Here is a 14,472-nt window from a genome sequence, read left to right on the forward strand (position 1 = left end):
TTTTGTCATCATCAGTTATGTTAAACTTATATTAAAGTTTTTCTTTATTACACATTCAAGCCGTCTCCAGCCATTATTAAGTTGTTTGTTTTTAAGATTTTGAACCCCAGTATGGCCTAATTCTTCAGGGAGAAACTTCGTATAACAAAGACGTTATTAGGTATTTTTTATGATGCTCTGTTTTTAACTAATATACAATTGTTTAATTCCCTCAGAATTTACAGTACGTCTTCATTCCTTGTTAAAGTTCATCCTGTAACAATAAACAGAAGTGCCTCAGTCTGCATTGTCAATCTGACGGCTTTATCAAGAAGGTTCATTTGCCCCCCTCAGTGAAGCCTTGTAAAAAAACTGCATATTTAGTAACAGTCTCCACCGGGAAGGTACATCTTCCGCCTTTCTGCTTATCTTTCTATAATTCAACATCCTCTGACACCGTCTGATACAGCCCCGGTAGTTTTTTCAGTCTATATTCATATGACTCACTTTATGTATATATATGTTTCCTTTGAAAATGCGAGCACTTGCTTTGGTGTCTACCTACAGCAGTCTGAGAAACAGCTGCACAGTGTGGGGGGCTGGTGGCTCTCGTGGTGGCCTTGGTTAGAATCGTAAAATGTGGATTATTTTTACTTGGCGGCGTTATCTTCTATGTATGAGAGTCCTTCCTTAGTCATGGTGTATGAGGAGAACAGGTAACAGGTGAAGAATCAAATCATCATTTAGAATATTATTATGTGAGCTTAATTTCCCCGTCTGCTAGGTCCAATCAGATCGCAGTTCATTGAGCCTTAAAATATGCGTTTAGTTATTCTCTCCTCAAGTCGAGAATTTTTATTCCACATAAAAAGGAACCACAACAAACTGTGAAATTGAAAGGTCGTCTTAGGATGACCAGTTATCTTGCTGAATAGGGATTTTAGCTGATAGGTTGTAGTTTGTGTATTATATATCTATCTATATATTTTAGCTGATCGGCTGTAGTTTGTGTATTATATATCTATCTATATATTTTAGCCGATTGGCTGTAGTTTGTGTATTGTATATCTATCTATATATTTTAGCTGGTTGGCTGTAGTTTGTGTATTGTATATCTATCTATATATTTTAGCTGATTGTCTGAAGTTTGTGTATTATATATATATCATTTAGCTCATTATCTGTACTTTGTGTATTAGATATCTATATATTTTAGCTGATTGTCTGAAGTTTGTGTATTATATATGTATCATTTAGCTCATTATCTGTACTTTGTGTATTAGATATCTATATATTTTAGCTGATTGTCTGAAGTTTGTGTATTATATATGTATCATTTAGCTCATTATCTGTACTTTGTGTATTAGATATCTATAGACAATCAGCTAAAATATTGATTTATGTGTTATTGTGCATTTTATTGGCAGGGCTGTAACCAAGATTTTGGATTGGAAAGTTATACTTAGAAAATTACCCCGTGGTATAATTTAAATGCAATTAGAAGTTAACACGAATTATTGTTGAAGTTCATAACTATTTCTTTAATTTTTTGTTTTCAAACAATCATTGTTAACTAGTATGAAGTGGAGTTTTAATGTGTAATAAAACTGTTTCAATTTTTAAACATTTCAATTACAAATCACAGTACTATTCTGATATCTAGTCCTAATATTAACAGAGTTTTAAGAAATATAATTCAAATCAAGTATGTTGCCTTTTTCAGGGGATTAGGCTTAAGTGTGAAGTGGACAAACTTAAATCCACATCGTCTCGTGGAGACAATGAAAAAATTTCAAAATTATGTAAATTCTTTTCCTTTTCCATACATTGAAGACTTCATGAAAAGGGTAAGTAGTATCTATGTTTGCCAATGATAGAACTTAAGACTTCATGAAAAAGTTAAGTAGCTCCCATGTTTGACAATGATATAATTTTCCATCAGAAATAATTACTTTAATAACTCGGACCTTTTGATGTAAGCATAATTTTCCAAAAAAAAATAAAAAAAGGGCTCAAATTTTCTACCTTAACTTGCAATCTGTTTTTAATTCTTTAACAGATGTGAAGAATTTTATAGTTTCACTGTATTTGAAAGGTTCATGAAATTAAACATACACAGCTACAAACTGTAGAATTTGTATATGAAACCAGAAATGGAAAAGATATACTTTTTTTATTATAAAATGAGAAAAACCTATAAGGTTACAAAAGGCACAAAGCTGATATCATGACAAGGTGAGGAACACTCTGGAGCAGAGTCAGCAATAGCTGGGTTGATGGAAGAGGTTGTTGCCCAGTGAAACTTTATATAACTCTAGGTGTGGAAGATGACTTGGTGTATGGTTTACACTCAAAGAGTTTTAATTCATTCACATCAAGCCATTTTCCATGTTACAATTTACTTCTGGCCATAGTTGCTGAAAATATAAAAATTAAATATATTCAGTGACAATTAATATAACTGGTGTTTTTGTTTTTTTTCTGTTTGTATAAATAGTTAGTGCAAAACATCTTATTGTTACTCACTACTAATTGGTGTTTCATTGTCTTTGTATTGCTGGATTAAGTTGTTTGATTGGTGTTTCGTTGTCTTTGTACAGTTGAATTTGGTTGTTTGATTGGTGTTTCATTGTCTTTGTATTGTTGAATTTGGTTGTTTGATTGGTGTTTCGTTGTCTTTGTACAGTTGAATTTGGTTGTTTGATTGGTGTTTCGTTGTCTTTGTACAGTTGAATTTAGTTCTTTGATTGGTGTTTCATTGTCTTTGTACTGTTGAAGTTAGTTGTTTGATTGGTGTTTCGTTGTCTTTCTATTGCTGGATTAAGTTGTTTAATTGGAGTGTCATTGTCTTTCTATTGCTGGATTAAGTTGTTTAATTGGTGTGTCATTGTCTTTCTATTGCTGGATTAAGTTGTTTAATTGGTGTGTCATTGTCTTTCTATTGCTGGATTAAGTTGGTTAATTGGTGTTTCGTTGTCTTTGCTCTGCTGGATTAACATGTTAAGGCATTTAACAGTCTATATTTCCATCAACTGTTCTTTAAATGAATCAAAGTTAACAATTGCTTTTAACTGTCCCAGTTCTTCAAAAGTATCAAAGTTAACAAATACTTTTAACTGTCCCAGTTCTTCAAAAGTATCAAAGTTAACAAATACTTTTAACTGTCCCAGTTCTTCAAAAGTATCAAAGTCAACAAACACTTTTAACTCTTCCAATTCTTTCAAAGTATCAAAGTTAACAAATACTTTTAACTGTTCTATCTATTCTATGAACGCACAGTTTTGTCAGAACCATTAGTCTCTTTATGTCCAAAGTAATAGTATATTTTTATCAATATACTTATAATGTATGTGGAAGGATAAAAGTATTTCTGGTTGTTTTATATCACAAAAATAAGTCTTAGAATTACGATTTCAGGTAAAATTATGTCATGTGTCACAAGACTTTTTGGGCTGTATTTAACCATTTGTAGAAATCAATCTCTTTGTGCAGAACAAAATTTGCGTTATTTCTACAAAGCATCTTTATTTAACATTTGTTTCTTTCCTGTATCAAGAAAGAATGAAGTTAAAAACTTGAATCGATACAATAATAATTGAAATATAATAAATAGTCCGAAGAGAATTTCAGAAGCTTGGAAGAGAACGTAATTATTGATTTTCCAGATGTATATTTTTAATGGTATGTCCTCTATTGAACAGGACGTGTAATACTTAAACTAAATAAGGTTTGGTTTTATTAAACGTTCTCATGGTCAACAGTAAAGACAAAAATAATTCAACATTACAGAATAATTTTTACGCATTGTGTTAAAAACGTATTATGTCAATAGTTTGTAACCGTATTTCACGATCGGTTTGGTTCTTAGTATAATAGCTGTTGTATCAAAAGGTTAGCTGTAAGTCTAAAACCAAAACAGTAGTAGTACTTCGTCAGTGTTACTCATTAGTATGTATTGAATCAAATGATTCCTGATTATATTAGCCAATCAGTGAGGCCTATACAGTTTGTTATAATTTCTTTTTTATTGTTTTATCTAAACCAGATTACATGATTACAAAAGATTAACGGGAGCATTGATTTAATTACAGTTCAACAATATAGTTCTTTTTTTCACAAATTGCTGGGTGTTGTATTTTCATTTATAGCCACGCCATATTATGTTAACCTGTAACATTCATCTACAGAACTTTCAAGTTCTTTACATTCAGTCAATTTCGTATGGGTCCCTCTGGTGGGACAGCCATAAGTCTACGGACTTGCAACGCTAAAATCCGAGGTGTGATTACCCGCGGTGGACACAGTAGGTAGCCCAATGTGGCTTTGTTCTAAAACAAGTGCACCAAAATTTCGTATGTTTCCTCTTTATTTCGGGTTTTTCTTTTTTTGTTAAGTATAAAGTGAGCCCACGACGGTAAAAATCGAGTGTCCGTATTATAATCCAAAAATAAAATGATAAACGGAAGTGTATTCTATTAAATGCGTTTATACAATAAAGGGGGTGTATTCTATTAAATGCGTTTATACAATAAAGGGGGTGTTGGTTTGTGAAGATGTCCATGGGTTAAAAAAAGTTGAGAACCACTGTTGAAGTTACTGTTTTAAGAAAATGAACGTCTCGCGCGAGTGTGCATTTGTCTTTTTAATTCGACCTCTACCTTCGTACACAAGCGCCAGTGGAGGTTTATGAAAATATGCATTTTTATACAGAAACAAGATTATCTCAGCCACAAAGGGACCATCCTAATTACGATGTGGTGTCTTTGTAATTGTTAAACTACTTTTATACTTTTGGTTCTCCAAAACGCCAACAGGTGGGTATTTACTTACGGTGGTTTCCATATTCTGCTAAACTTGAGTGTACGGTTTATTATACATATTTTCAGCCAATGTCTATCTTTTAAGAGTAGTTTCTTTAAATAGATTTGTTCGTGTAGTCTACTCAAACGTTATCGAAGTGTCTAGAACTAATCTGTTAAATATAACACTTTATTATAACAGTACGACGTTTCGACAAGATTTTGTCATCCTCAGATACGTTGTACCTTTATAATAAAGTTTTTCATTACCCAGTCAAGCCGTCTCAAAACTCTTATTTTCTTAAAAGTGGGTTCCTCGTTATCAAGTTTTAATTCTGTAGGATCGCAATGGGTAAACGGGGAAGGAAATACTCCTTTCCCCGCTTATTTACTCACAGTTTCCCATAAATTATGGCGTTTCAGGAGAATAAACAGGAAGCAGGCAATCAAGTAGAATATGACATTCTCGGTGACGCCGACCCGTATGCCTGTCCCACTAGACCTTGCACCAAAAGAATGTATCCTCTCTCCCCCTCCCCCTCTTGTGCGTGAGGAGGCAACGAAAGGTGGGAGAGGCTGAGACCACCCACCAAAGGAAAATGGTATTAAATTTCCACTCGTAACCATAGCCGTCCTGAGGTCATTCCAATGACTCTGTCTTCTAAAGTGGCGTATGGTTGGTAGCAAGTGTTGCATAAAAATTTTGAAGGTTTCCTAAATTCGTTTTTGATAAAGTTTAAAAATGTATTTGCAGGAAAAAAAAACAACAACTTAAATCCATTTCATAATATATTCGAAAGAGAATAGGATGAGGACGCTTATGAATTGGATTGGTAGTTTCGAAGTAAAAAACCAACCTGTGCGTATAAATATAAACCGTCACATATAGTTTATAATGAGCTAGTAAAACTAGATTTGGTTACGGAATTTGTTAAAACTTTCTAACACATCAACCTCCAAGTCTTCCCTCTATTTCACACCTTATTCAGACAAATAATTTAAAAAAGCAGTCTTTTGCGCCCCCCACCCCCACCCAGCGGCACAGTGGTATGTCTGCGGACTTACAACGCTAGAAACCGGGTTTCGATACCCGTGGTGGGCAGAACACAGATGGCCCTTTGTGTAGCTTTGTGCTTATCTACAAACCAAAACAACACAAAAAGCAGTCAAGCTTCATTCGCGAGATGCAAAATTACGAATTGTTATCATGACCAGTTTCGGCCTTGACAGTCATATGAAACGAAACGTTATAGAGATGTCGAAGATAAACCGATCGAAAGGGGAACCGAAGCTTACGTTATCAGTTCATTCACAAGTTCATTCGCTCACGAACTTTAGGAACCTGATATATATGAAAAATATATATACTTGGTATATGTTCCTGATCTTCAGTCTCTTACTCATGGGCTATAATTGGAAGTATGAAGGGCGTTTCGTTTTCTTCAATTTTGGACGTTAATATCTTTCAATATTAGTACTTATACACACCATTTTCAAAAATTCAAACAGGTAATTTTACATCAGGATGTATAGTATTGAATGATGGGGTTTGTTCGTTTCAAATTAAGTTTACTCTCTGTCATGTATATTTTTTTATACAAAATTTCACGAACGTTTTTGTGAGTGAACATTTTATTCTATTTTCTCGTATTATTGTAAAGACAACTTATGCGTGACTTAAAATGTTCTTTTTAGTTTTAAAATCCCATTCTGTGTGACGAAACGTTTTTTCGGAAAGGGTCTTTCGTTTGTATCTTAACAAAAGAGTTAGTGAAGCTATTCTGTCAGCTGTATTTGAAAGAAAAACATTGACAAATACAGAGTGAATATCACTCAACGTTCTAATGAATCGCAGTTGTCTGTGTGTTTAATTTTGCACACAGCTACGTGCGGGCTAAATGCCCTCAATTTTGTGATATACCTAAGGAAGGTACATAACATACCTAGTAAACGACTAATCGTGGGCTGTTCTAATCCAATGGTGGGATTTAACCATCACTGTTATAACACACCTACAGCCCGAAAGTGCGGGGTGCGATTTTTTTCCGCCAATAACGGGACGCGAACCAAGGAACTTCAGATTTACGGTCCAGCACGCTAACGCTGGACTGTGCTTGGCCTATAATGAATTGTGACATAACGATTAGCGCACTGGGCCGCGGATCAAAATGTCTAAGATTGGAACCACAATAAGCCTCTGAACTCGCTTAGGCGGCGAGTGCTGCTAACTTAATTGGCCTCCCTCTGGTCAGTAGAGATGGATTTGTCTGAAACGTAAAACCGCCCTGCTGTTCTTTTTCTATACAGGCGTTCAAATTTGCATGTAAAATAAAAACTATACACGTAAATATGTTAAGACATTAAACAGCAAAATTGAAGTTATAGTGCATTAATACGAAATGAAAATATTTAAAGTGCTGAAGGTCTAACTGTATCTACGACCTCGTTCATGATTGAAATAGAATTCAACCGTCAACTTCACTGTTAAACATTATTTGATGTGTTTGGTTATCAGTTTTTCTTCTGTTATTTAACTTGTTTAATGATTAATTTGTTGACCCCTCAGTTAAAAAACGCTGTAAGTTAGTTTTTTTAAATTTAGTGTGAGGAATTAATATTTTTTCATTTATTAAAATCAGGCAGGGATTACCACAGGGTATCAAGAAAAACCATGTTTAGACCCAACAGATGAATTTTGCCCAGAATCGGCTCCTAATAAGCGGTCACATCAGGTAGGAAATATAAAGGCAGTTTAAGAAATCTTCTCGAAATAACAGCTACAGCTGATATGTGTGTGTGTGTGTGTGTGTTTCCTAAGTAAAGTATACTACATGATAAGTAGAAGCGCAAGAAAAATAGATTTAATTAGCTATACTGATTGCCTGGTTGATCTTTAGTTTCGCTCGAAATACATAGATTGCTCTGATTGGAAGTTTTAATTGCATTATATTTAAAGCATTTATGTCATGCAATGAGGCAAAGAGCTAAGCCTAATTTTTTAAAGCCTAACCAACTTGTTAATTTATTTTATGTAAATAGTTAATGATATACAGCGTTACTAAACACAAAACGTAATTTTTTTATTGAATCAAACCAATTTACGTTTTTAAGCTTCAACTACGACTCAAGTTTATGTTTAAAATATTTTATTGTGTGAAGCATTAATGTGATACAATGTACCTAAAAGACTAAGCCTAATTTTTTTATTAAGCATAGCTTGATGGTTTTTGTAAAATTTAGGAGAGAATGAAATTTGCTGTTTGAAGATTTTTCATGTCATCATATGTCATAATAAAATCTACGTAAGAACTGTGATCTTAGGACATTCAAGATTACTACGTTTATTCATTGTACCTTGTTCATATTATTTTGTTCTGTTGTGAGAAATATTTCATATGTATACGTATTTGTAAATGTATTTCCACTAATTATAAAATATATCCGGATCTGTTACTTACCTGATAGTTTTAATATTTATTTTTAATACCTAATATACCCTTATAAGTTTTTGCTTCGTGATTTCTAGTTTTGTAATATACGTTCCCCAATTAATCAAAAAACGGTAATCAGTGATATTACAAAAGTTAATTTTTCCAGGAAAAGTTAAACGTAAAGGCGTCACAGTACTAAAGAAAAAGACAAGATCAAAGACCAAATAACTCGTACTGGGTTCTTGGGTACTGGTATTTTTTAACGCTATATCAAATCGCTACAGATAAATGCGTAAAGCTTCCAAAGTTGGGATTACATTTTATAAATTTGTTATCGTGGTTTTAATTCTTGTTTCATTAATTTTTATAGCAGAATCCTACTTCATTTTAAAACTCATAATTTTTAATACTCTTGTATTGCTTAATTTTCCTAAAATAATTCAGTGAACACCAGAGATATCCCCACAGTCGGTGTTTGGAACAAGTACACTCGTCATATGTCAGAGTTGCAAACTTTTTTTTGTGTGTGTGTTTTGTATTTTGATTTTAGGATTAATTCTTAATAAGGACTTCAGAGTGAAAGTAAAGAAAAGCGTATAATAATATGTCGACCACACAAAATCTGCTATAACTAGAGCCAAAGAGGCTTTTCGCTCAATACCATGGTACTTCAGGTCGACGGTGATACGATAAAACCATGAGCGTTTGAGACGCTATTTATATCAACAAGTCGCTTGATGATAACTGTTACAGCGTAAACTGGATTAAGTTATTGAATTATATTTTCCATCACTTTTCTTTACGTCGAAACACATCAGAATTAGGGTAAAATATGCAGAATGTAGTCCCATAAATTTCACGAAATTTGCGACTTATTTTTACACCTGAGAAACGTAAATCAGATATTATTTCCCCGAAGGGGACCGAAGGCGGCCTGGAGGGGTCACCTGTTTTAACCACTCCCACCACCATACAGTAATATGTTGTCTGTCAGTCAGTCAATAGACACTAAAATGACATCACATAAGGGACGCTTCACGTTGCAATTTGTACTGTCGTGACGTCAGTAAACATGCGCGTGCCATGAATCACGAGAAGAATTATGCATCCATAAGGTTACAATACAGCATGGCATATGAACTTTAAAAGCAAGAAATAAAAATATTTGTTTCTCTTAATTTTGGATTTTATTTATTCTTGAAACAGAAAACTTTCGGGGACCTTGCGGAACTACATCTAGTCATACGTCAGTTATTTCGGGTGGTATTACAGAGTGATGTCCATCAAGATCAATCTAGTCCGTTGAAGAGTTAGTTTTATTGGTAAATAAGCGCAGGATTAAAAACGACCTAAAATTCTAATAATCCGTTAAATCAAACGTAATTTAAAGCTGTTTTATATTAAATGTTGTCTATTGGTGGTAGCTAGTCAAGTGATATGCATGTTCGAATTCTGTTACAGATCCCGGATATTGGTTACGAACTAACTGGCGGGTGTTACGGGTTTGCTACAAAGTATATGCACTGGCCAGAAGATCTGCTTGTAGGAGGAGTCTTGAAAAACAAAAGTGGATACATCGTAAAGTGAGTTCATACCTTATTCCGCGTTTGTAGGATTAATTAATCGATATACAAAATCCAGATATGTTTGTATGGGAAATTAGCAATGTAACGAACGCGGATTTACTAAGAACAAAATTTTTATTGTATGAAAAAAAGTCTTATTTCATTTCTATAATGTTTATTTCCTTAAATGCTTGAAATTGATAAACTTGTTATAATTGTAGTTATATACAAAATAACTAATATTGTTTATAACGTTTTTATTTTTATTGTGTTTCGTAGTTATATTAATTTATAGTCCCCCGGTGGGACAGCGGTAAGTCTTCGGATTTAAAACGCTAAAATCAGGGGTTCGATTCCCCTTGGTGGACACAGCAGATAGCCCGATGTGGCTTTGCTATAAGAAAACACACATTAATTTATATTTTTTTATTTCGTACACGTAGTAAACCATTGTTGTTGTTTGTTTTTACCGATAGAGCGGAAGCTTTACAGTCAGTAGTGCAACTGATGGGCGAGAAAGAAATGTTCGAATTCTGGAAAGACCATTACAAAGTCCACAATCTTGGCTGGGATGTAGCCAAAGCAAAACTAGTATTAGAAACTTGGCAGAGAAAGTTTACAGAGGTGAGTAAAATAAATATTCCGTTATTTTATTGTTTTTTTATTTCCTGTGGTACACACAATATAACTTAGGAATATGTTGTTGGTATTTCCGTAATGTTATAAAAAATCTTGTATATCAGTTGATAACTATGAACTGTAAATGTTGATGTTCGTGGAGTTAAGCCTAACCAGTTTTTGTTTTCTGTGTTTCGATGCATGCTGTGTAGAAGTTCGGTAAGTAGAACTTACTCATTTTATAAACAATTTTATGTATTTGAGGTGAAATTGAAATAGAGAGTAAAATAATATTTTATATTGTATATTAGATATATGTTATGTTTAGCGTTGCCACTTAAAACATAAGTAATAAAAAATTGATATTTGCTTATGAATATAATGTATGTCTGACCTAAAGTATTTCTACAAAACTGTATAGTAGTGTGTAGGAGCTTCAATATCTTTTTCTGAATGCAATAGGAGGTGATTACGATCACAAAGGCATCCAATCAGAGCAGACATTACAACATCAATGCTTTCTCTACAACTTCTCTGGCTGATATTCTGAAAGATTTTTCTGAAATGAGCGTGACTCGTGTAGCACTGGGATACATCCTAATGGTAAGAACTCGCTTCCTACGTATTAGAACGCGGACCGATTTGTAACACTGGCGTCATATATAACAGACATACAGCGTTAGAATCTCTTTTTAAATCACTGGTAAAGTAAACATATAAAAATTTTAAGTCACTGATAAAGTGCGTGTGTGTGTATATATATATATTATAATTGTAATGAAACTTGTTTTATTTATTTAATGTAATAAAAAAAATATTAAAGTTCTACATTTCAATGATCAGAGATCGTGGCCCTTCTTTAATAATAAGTTCTTGAACAAATTTTAAAAGTAGAGATTTATAAGTTTGACTTCCTTAAGGTATAGATTATACATTCCAAACTGTATTTTTTTTTCCCCAACAGTTAGTTTACGCCTGTGCGTCCTTACTGAAATGGACGGACGCTGTGAATTCTCAGAGTGGAATTGGACTTGCTGGAGTCATGCTGGTTGCTTTGTCAGTAGCAGCAGGACTGGGTTTATGTGCCATCCTAGGCATTGTATTCAACGCCTCTACTACTCAGGTAAGCAATAAGTAAAGGACCCCTCTGAAAGTTTGGCCTTTGTGACTGTCAGGAGAAGAAAAATCTGTAATACAGTGATTCTTTTCATATTACGAAGATAATATGTCGATATTAGTGAACCTATAAGAAAAACCTACTAAAATCTTATGTTTTGAAAGTGGTACTAATTTTTTCGCGGTAAAAATTATGTGTAAAACATATACAAAGTTATATTTGTTTTAACCAACCTGAATCACACGTGTATGTATTTGTATGTTTTCGTAATAATATTATAAAAAAGGACTTTGGAGAAGAGGATGAAGTACTTCATCGTAACGGTAAATAAAAACCTGTAACAGAAGGATGAAGTACTTCACCGTAATGGTAAATAAAAACCTGTAACAAAAGGATGAAGTACTTCACCGTAACGGTAAATAAAAACCTGTAACAGAAGGATGAAGTACTTCACCGTAATGGTAAATAAAAACCTGTAACAAAAGGATGAAGTACTTCACCGTATCGGTAAATAAAAACATGTAACAAAAGGATGAAGTACTTCACCGTAGCGGTAAATAAAAACATGTAACAAAAGGATGAAGTACTTCACCGTAACGGTAAATAAAAACTGTAACAGAAGGATGAAGTACTTCACCGTAACGGTAAATAAAACTCGTAACAGAAGGATGAAGTACTTCACTGTAACGGTAATAAAACTTGTTACAAAAGCCTGTTGAATTGGTAAATATTCTTTGCAAAAAAAACACGTAAAAATTCAGTTTTGGCCCCATTAATACTGTAATACTATAAGTGGTTGACGTTGGAAAATTTGTTGTTTGCCAAATAAATTAGGTAGAAAAACCTTTATTTATCTGGCCAGTTAGAGCCTATTTTGACTTAAGCATGAATTGGGAACTCTGTAGTATAAACAATAGTTTCAACAGCCACAATTTATGAATATTCTATAATTTGTTGCTTTCTAATTATTCTTGAAAAAAACTAAATTAAAAATGTTATTCATGAGCATGCTCTACATATCTATGTGAAGTTTGTTAACTCGGTAGTTTTGTTATGTGAAGTTTGTTAACTCAGTAGTTTTGTTATGTGAAGTTTGTTAACTCGGTAGTTTTGTTATGTGAAGTTTGTTAACTCGGTAGTTTTTGTTGAATGAATTATAATAATGAAGAAGAATGCTGTATATAATGTTAGTTTACAAAACGTGTTACCCAATTGTGGGTGGAAGGCGTGGCTCAAAGGTATAAAGAGAAGTTGCAAACAGTTGTTTTTGTTGATGACAGAAGTAGTAGTAGTAGTGTAGGAGGGATAGAGGGCGTATATTGTTGATCACGGAGTTAATGTGTGCGTACACGTATAAATATATTACTTGTTTACTTGGCAGGGGTTGCAGTCAGTTATGACTCATTTACAGTTGTTGTTTGTTTTGTTGTTTTTTCACGTGGTCTATTACCTATTGATAAACCCTGTAAGGAACATTAAAAAAATCTCAGCTTGAAGCCTTTTGGAGAGCCATTAGTGAATGGGGTTTCCAATGTCAGTTTTCTGGACCCGTGATCTCTTCAGGATGGCAATCTGAACTACTGATACGATCAGCAGTTAGTCAGGCTTCAACTGCACCATCTGTTCCTTTGTTAGGGCTCCAAGGTCTGTCTTCTTTCAGTGTGAGACTGGTAATGTGTACCTGTGGTGCTTCGATAAATTGAGTTATTTTATGTTCCATATAAAAGTAGATTCAGAAGGATAAGAAGAAATTCGTAGCAGGATCGATGGAAAATTGGGTAGTAATCTTGTTTATGTGTTCATTGTTTCCTAACCCTGTAAACACACACATAGAATTTATGGGTTATAATAAAAATGACTGTATTAAGCATTGTTTTAAATCACGACGTCAACTTTAACTTCATAAAAAAAATATTTTTTTCTGGCTGTAACTTAATTAAGTGAGGTATAAGGTGGTGACTAGTGATATATTCTGGTATACAAGCTTTTGTAAGGTACAGAAATGAAACAAACCATCTAAACGGATTGTTATTTTAGACCTTTCATCATACTTGCCCCCCCCCCCCGGTGACTCAGTGGTAAATCTGAGAGCTTATATGTATAACGTTAAATATCGGGTTTCGATACCCTCGGTGTTCACAGCAAAACTAGCCCATTGTGCATCTTTTCGCTTAACAATAAAAGGAAAGAAGCATACTTGTCAATTTTTCAAACTAAAAAAAAAGAGACATGCGTGTGGCAAAGGCACGTGCCCATTAGGAGATCCCGAGAGAGAAAGTGCTCCCCACAGGAATATCTTGAAAGAATACTTCCTAAAAATACAGTTTCTTGCAGTATAGGACAAAAACATGTAAATCTGATAAAACAGATATGGCTACTGACATAAGGGGCGACAAAAAAAGTCACATAAATAGTTGAGAAAAAGGGAGGGGGGGGTTCAACTTATATTTTGAACTTGGGTGGTTTCAGTGATTAAAAGTGGTAGCCTACCTGGAATGCAGTAGGGTTGATAAGAATGAGTCATGTGCTAAATTTTGACACATTCAAGAATTTGTGGTATGATTGATGACGTCTGTATTTTGTAGCAGACAATAGATTTTTTCTTAAAGTGTTTAAATTAAGGGGTTATTTAAGTGCAAATAGGCAAAAATAGATAAATCAGTGACGCAATTATTTGTACCATAGCAACGTGTGGATGTTGTAATATTGAAAGTAGAAATATTTATTTTAGCTGCAGAAAATTGAAGACTTTGAATTCAGTGTATGGCCTAAAAAGCTTTTCGCATGAAAGCAAAATAAATCTCCAGGTTAACTGATATCCTGTTTTTTTTTATAATTATTATTCTTGTAAACTCCCAGTGGAGCATAGGACCGTAACACCACCTCGCCAACGGAAGGTGTTGTTGCAGTTACTTGTAGCAGGTTGGTTTTTACGGGGTGGAGTTGCTAGCCCCGCGCCAACC

At 33.9% G+C, this 14,472-nt stretch overlaps 1 protein-coding gene across 1 annotated transcript in view; it reads left to right on the plus strand.

Annotated features, from left to right (window-relative positions):
- The window catches only part of LOC106469577 (protein patched-like), a 61,684-nt gene that overhangs the window by 21,462 nt on the left and 25,750 nt on the right, over nucleotides 1-14,472 (plus strand). Inside the window, exons 7-12 of the mRNA XM_022398150.1 lie at nucleotides 1,703-1,826; nucleotides 7,418-7,510; nucleotides 9,671-9,792; nucleotides 10,251-10,398; nucleotides 10,855-10,995; nucleotides 11,357-11,515. Of these exons, the coding sequence (XP_022253858.1) occupies nucleotides 1,703-1,826; nucleotides 7,418-7,510; nucleotides 9,671-9,792; nucleotides 10,251-10,398; nucleotides 10,855-10,995; nucleotides 11,357-11,515 (787 nt within the window). The remainder of the gene's footprint in view (nucleotides 1-1,702; nucleotides 1,827-7,417; nucleotides 7,511-9,670; nucleotides 9,793-10,250; nucleotides 10,399-10,854; nucleotides 10,996-11,356; nucleotides 11,516-14,472) is intronic.

This window comes from Limulus polyphemus, unplaced genomic scaffold (genome assembly GCF_000517525.1).
Source record: "Limulus polyphemus unplaced genomic scaffold, Limulus_polyphemus-2.1.2 Scaffold3554, whole genome shotgun sequence".
NCBI classification, from domain to species: Eukaryota; Metazoa; Arthropoda; class Merostomata; order Xiphosura; family Limulidae; genus Limulus; species Limulus polyphemus.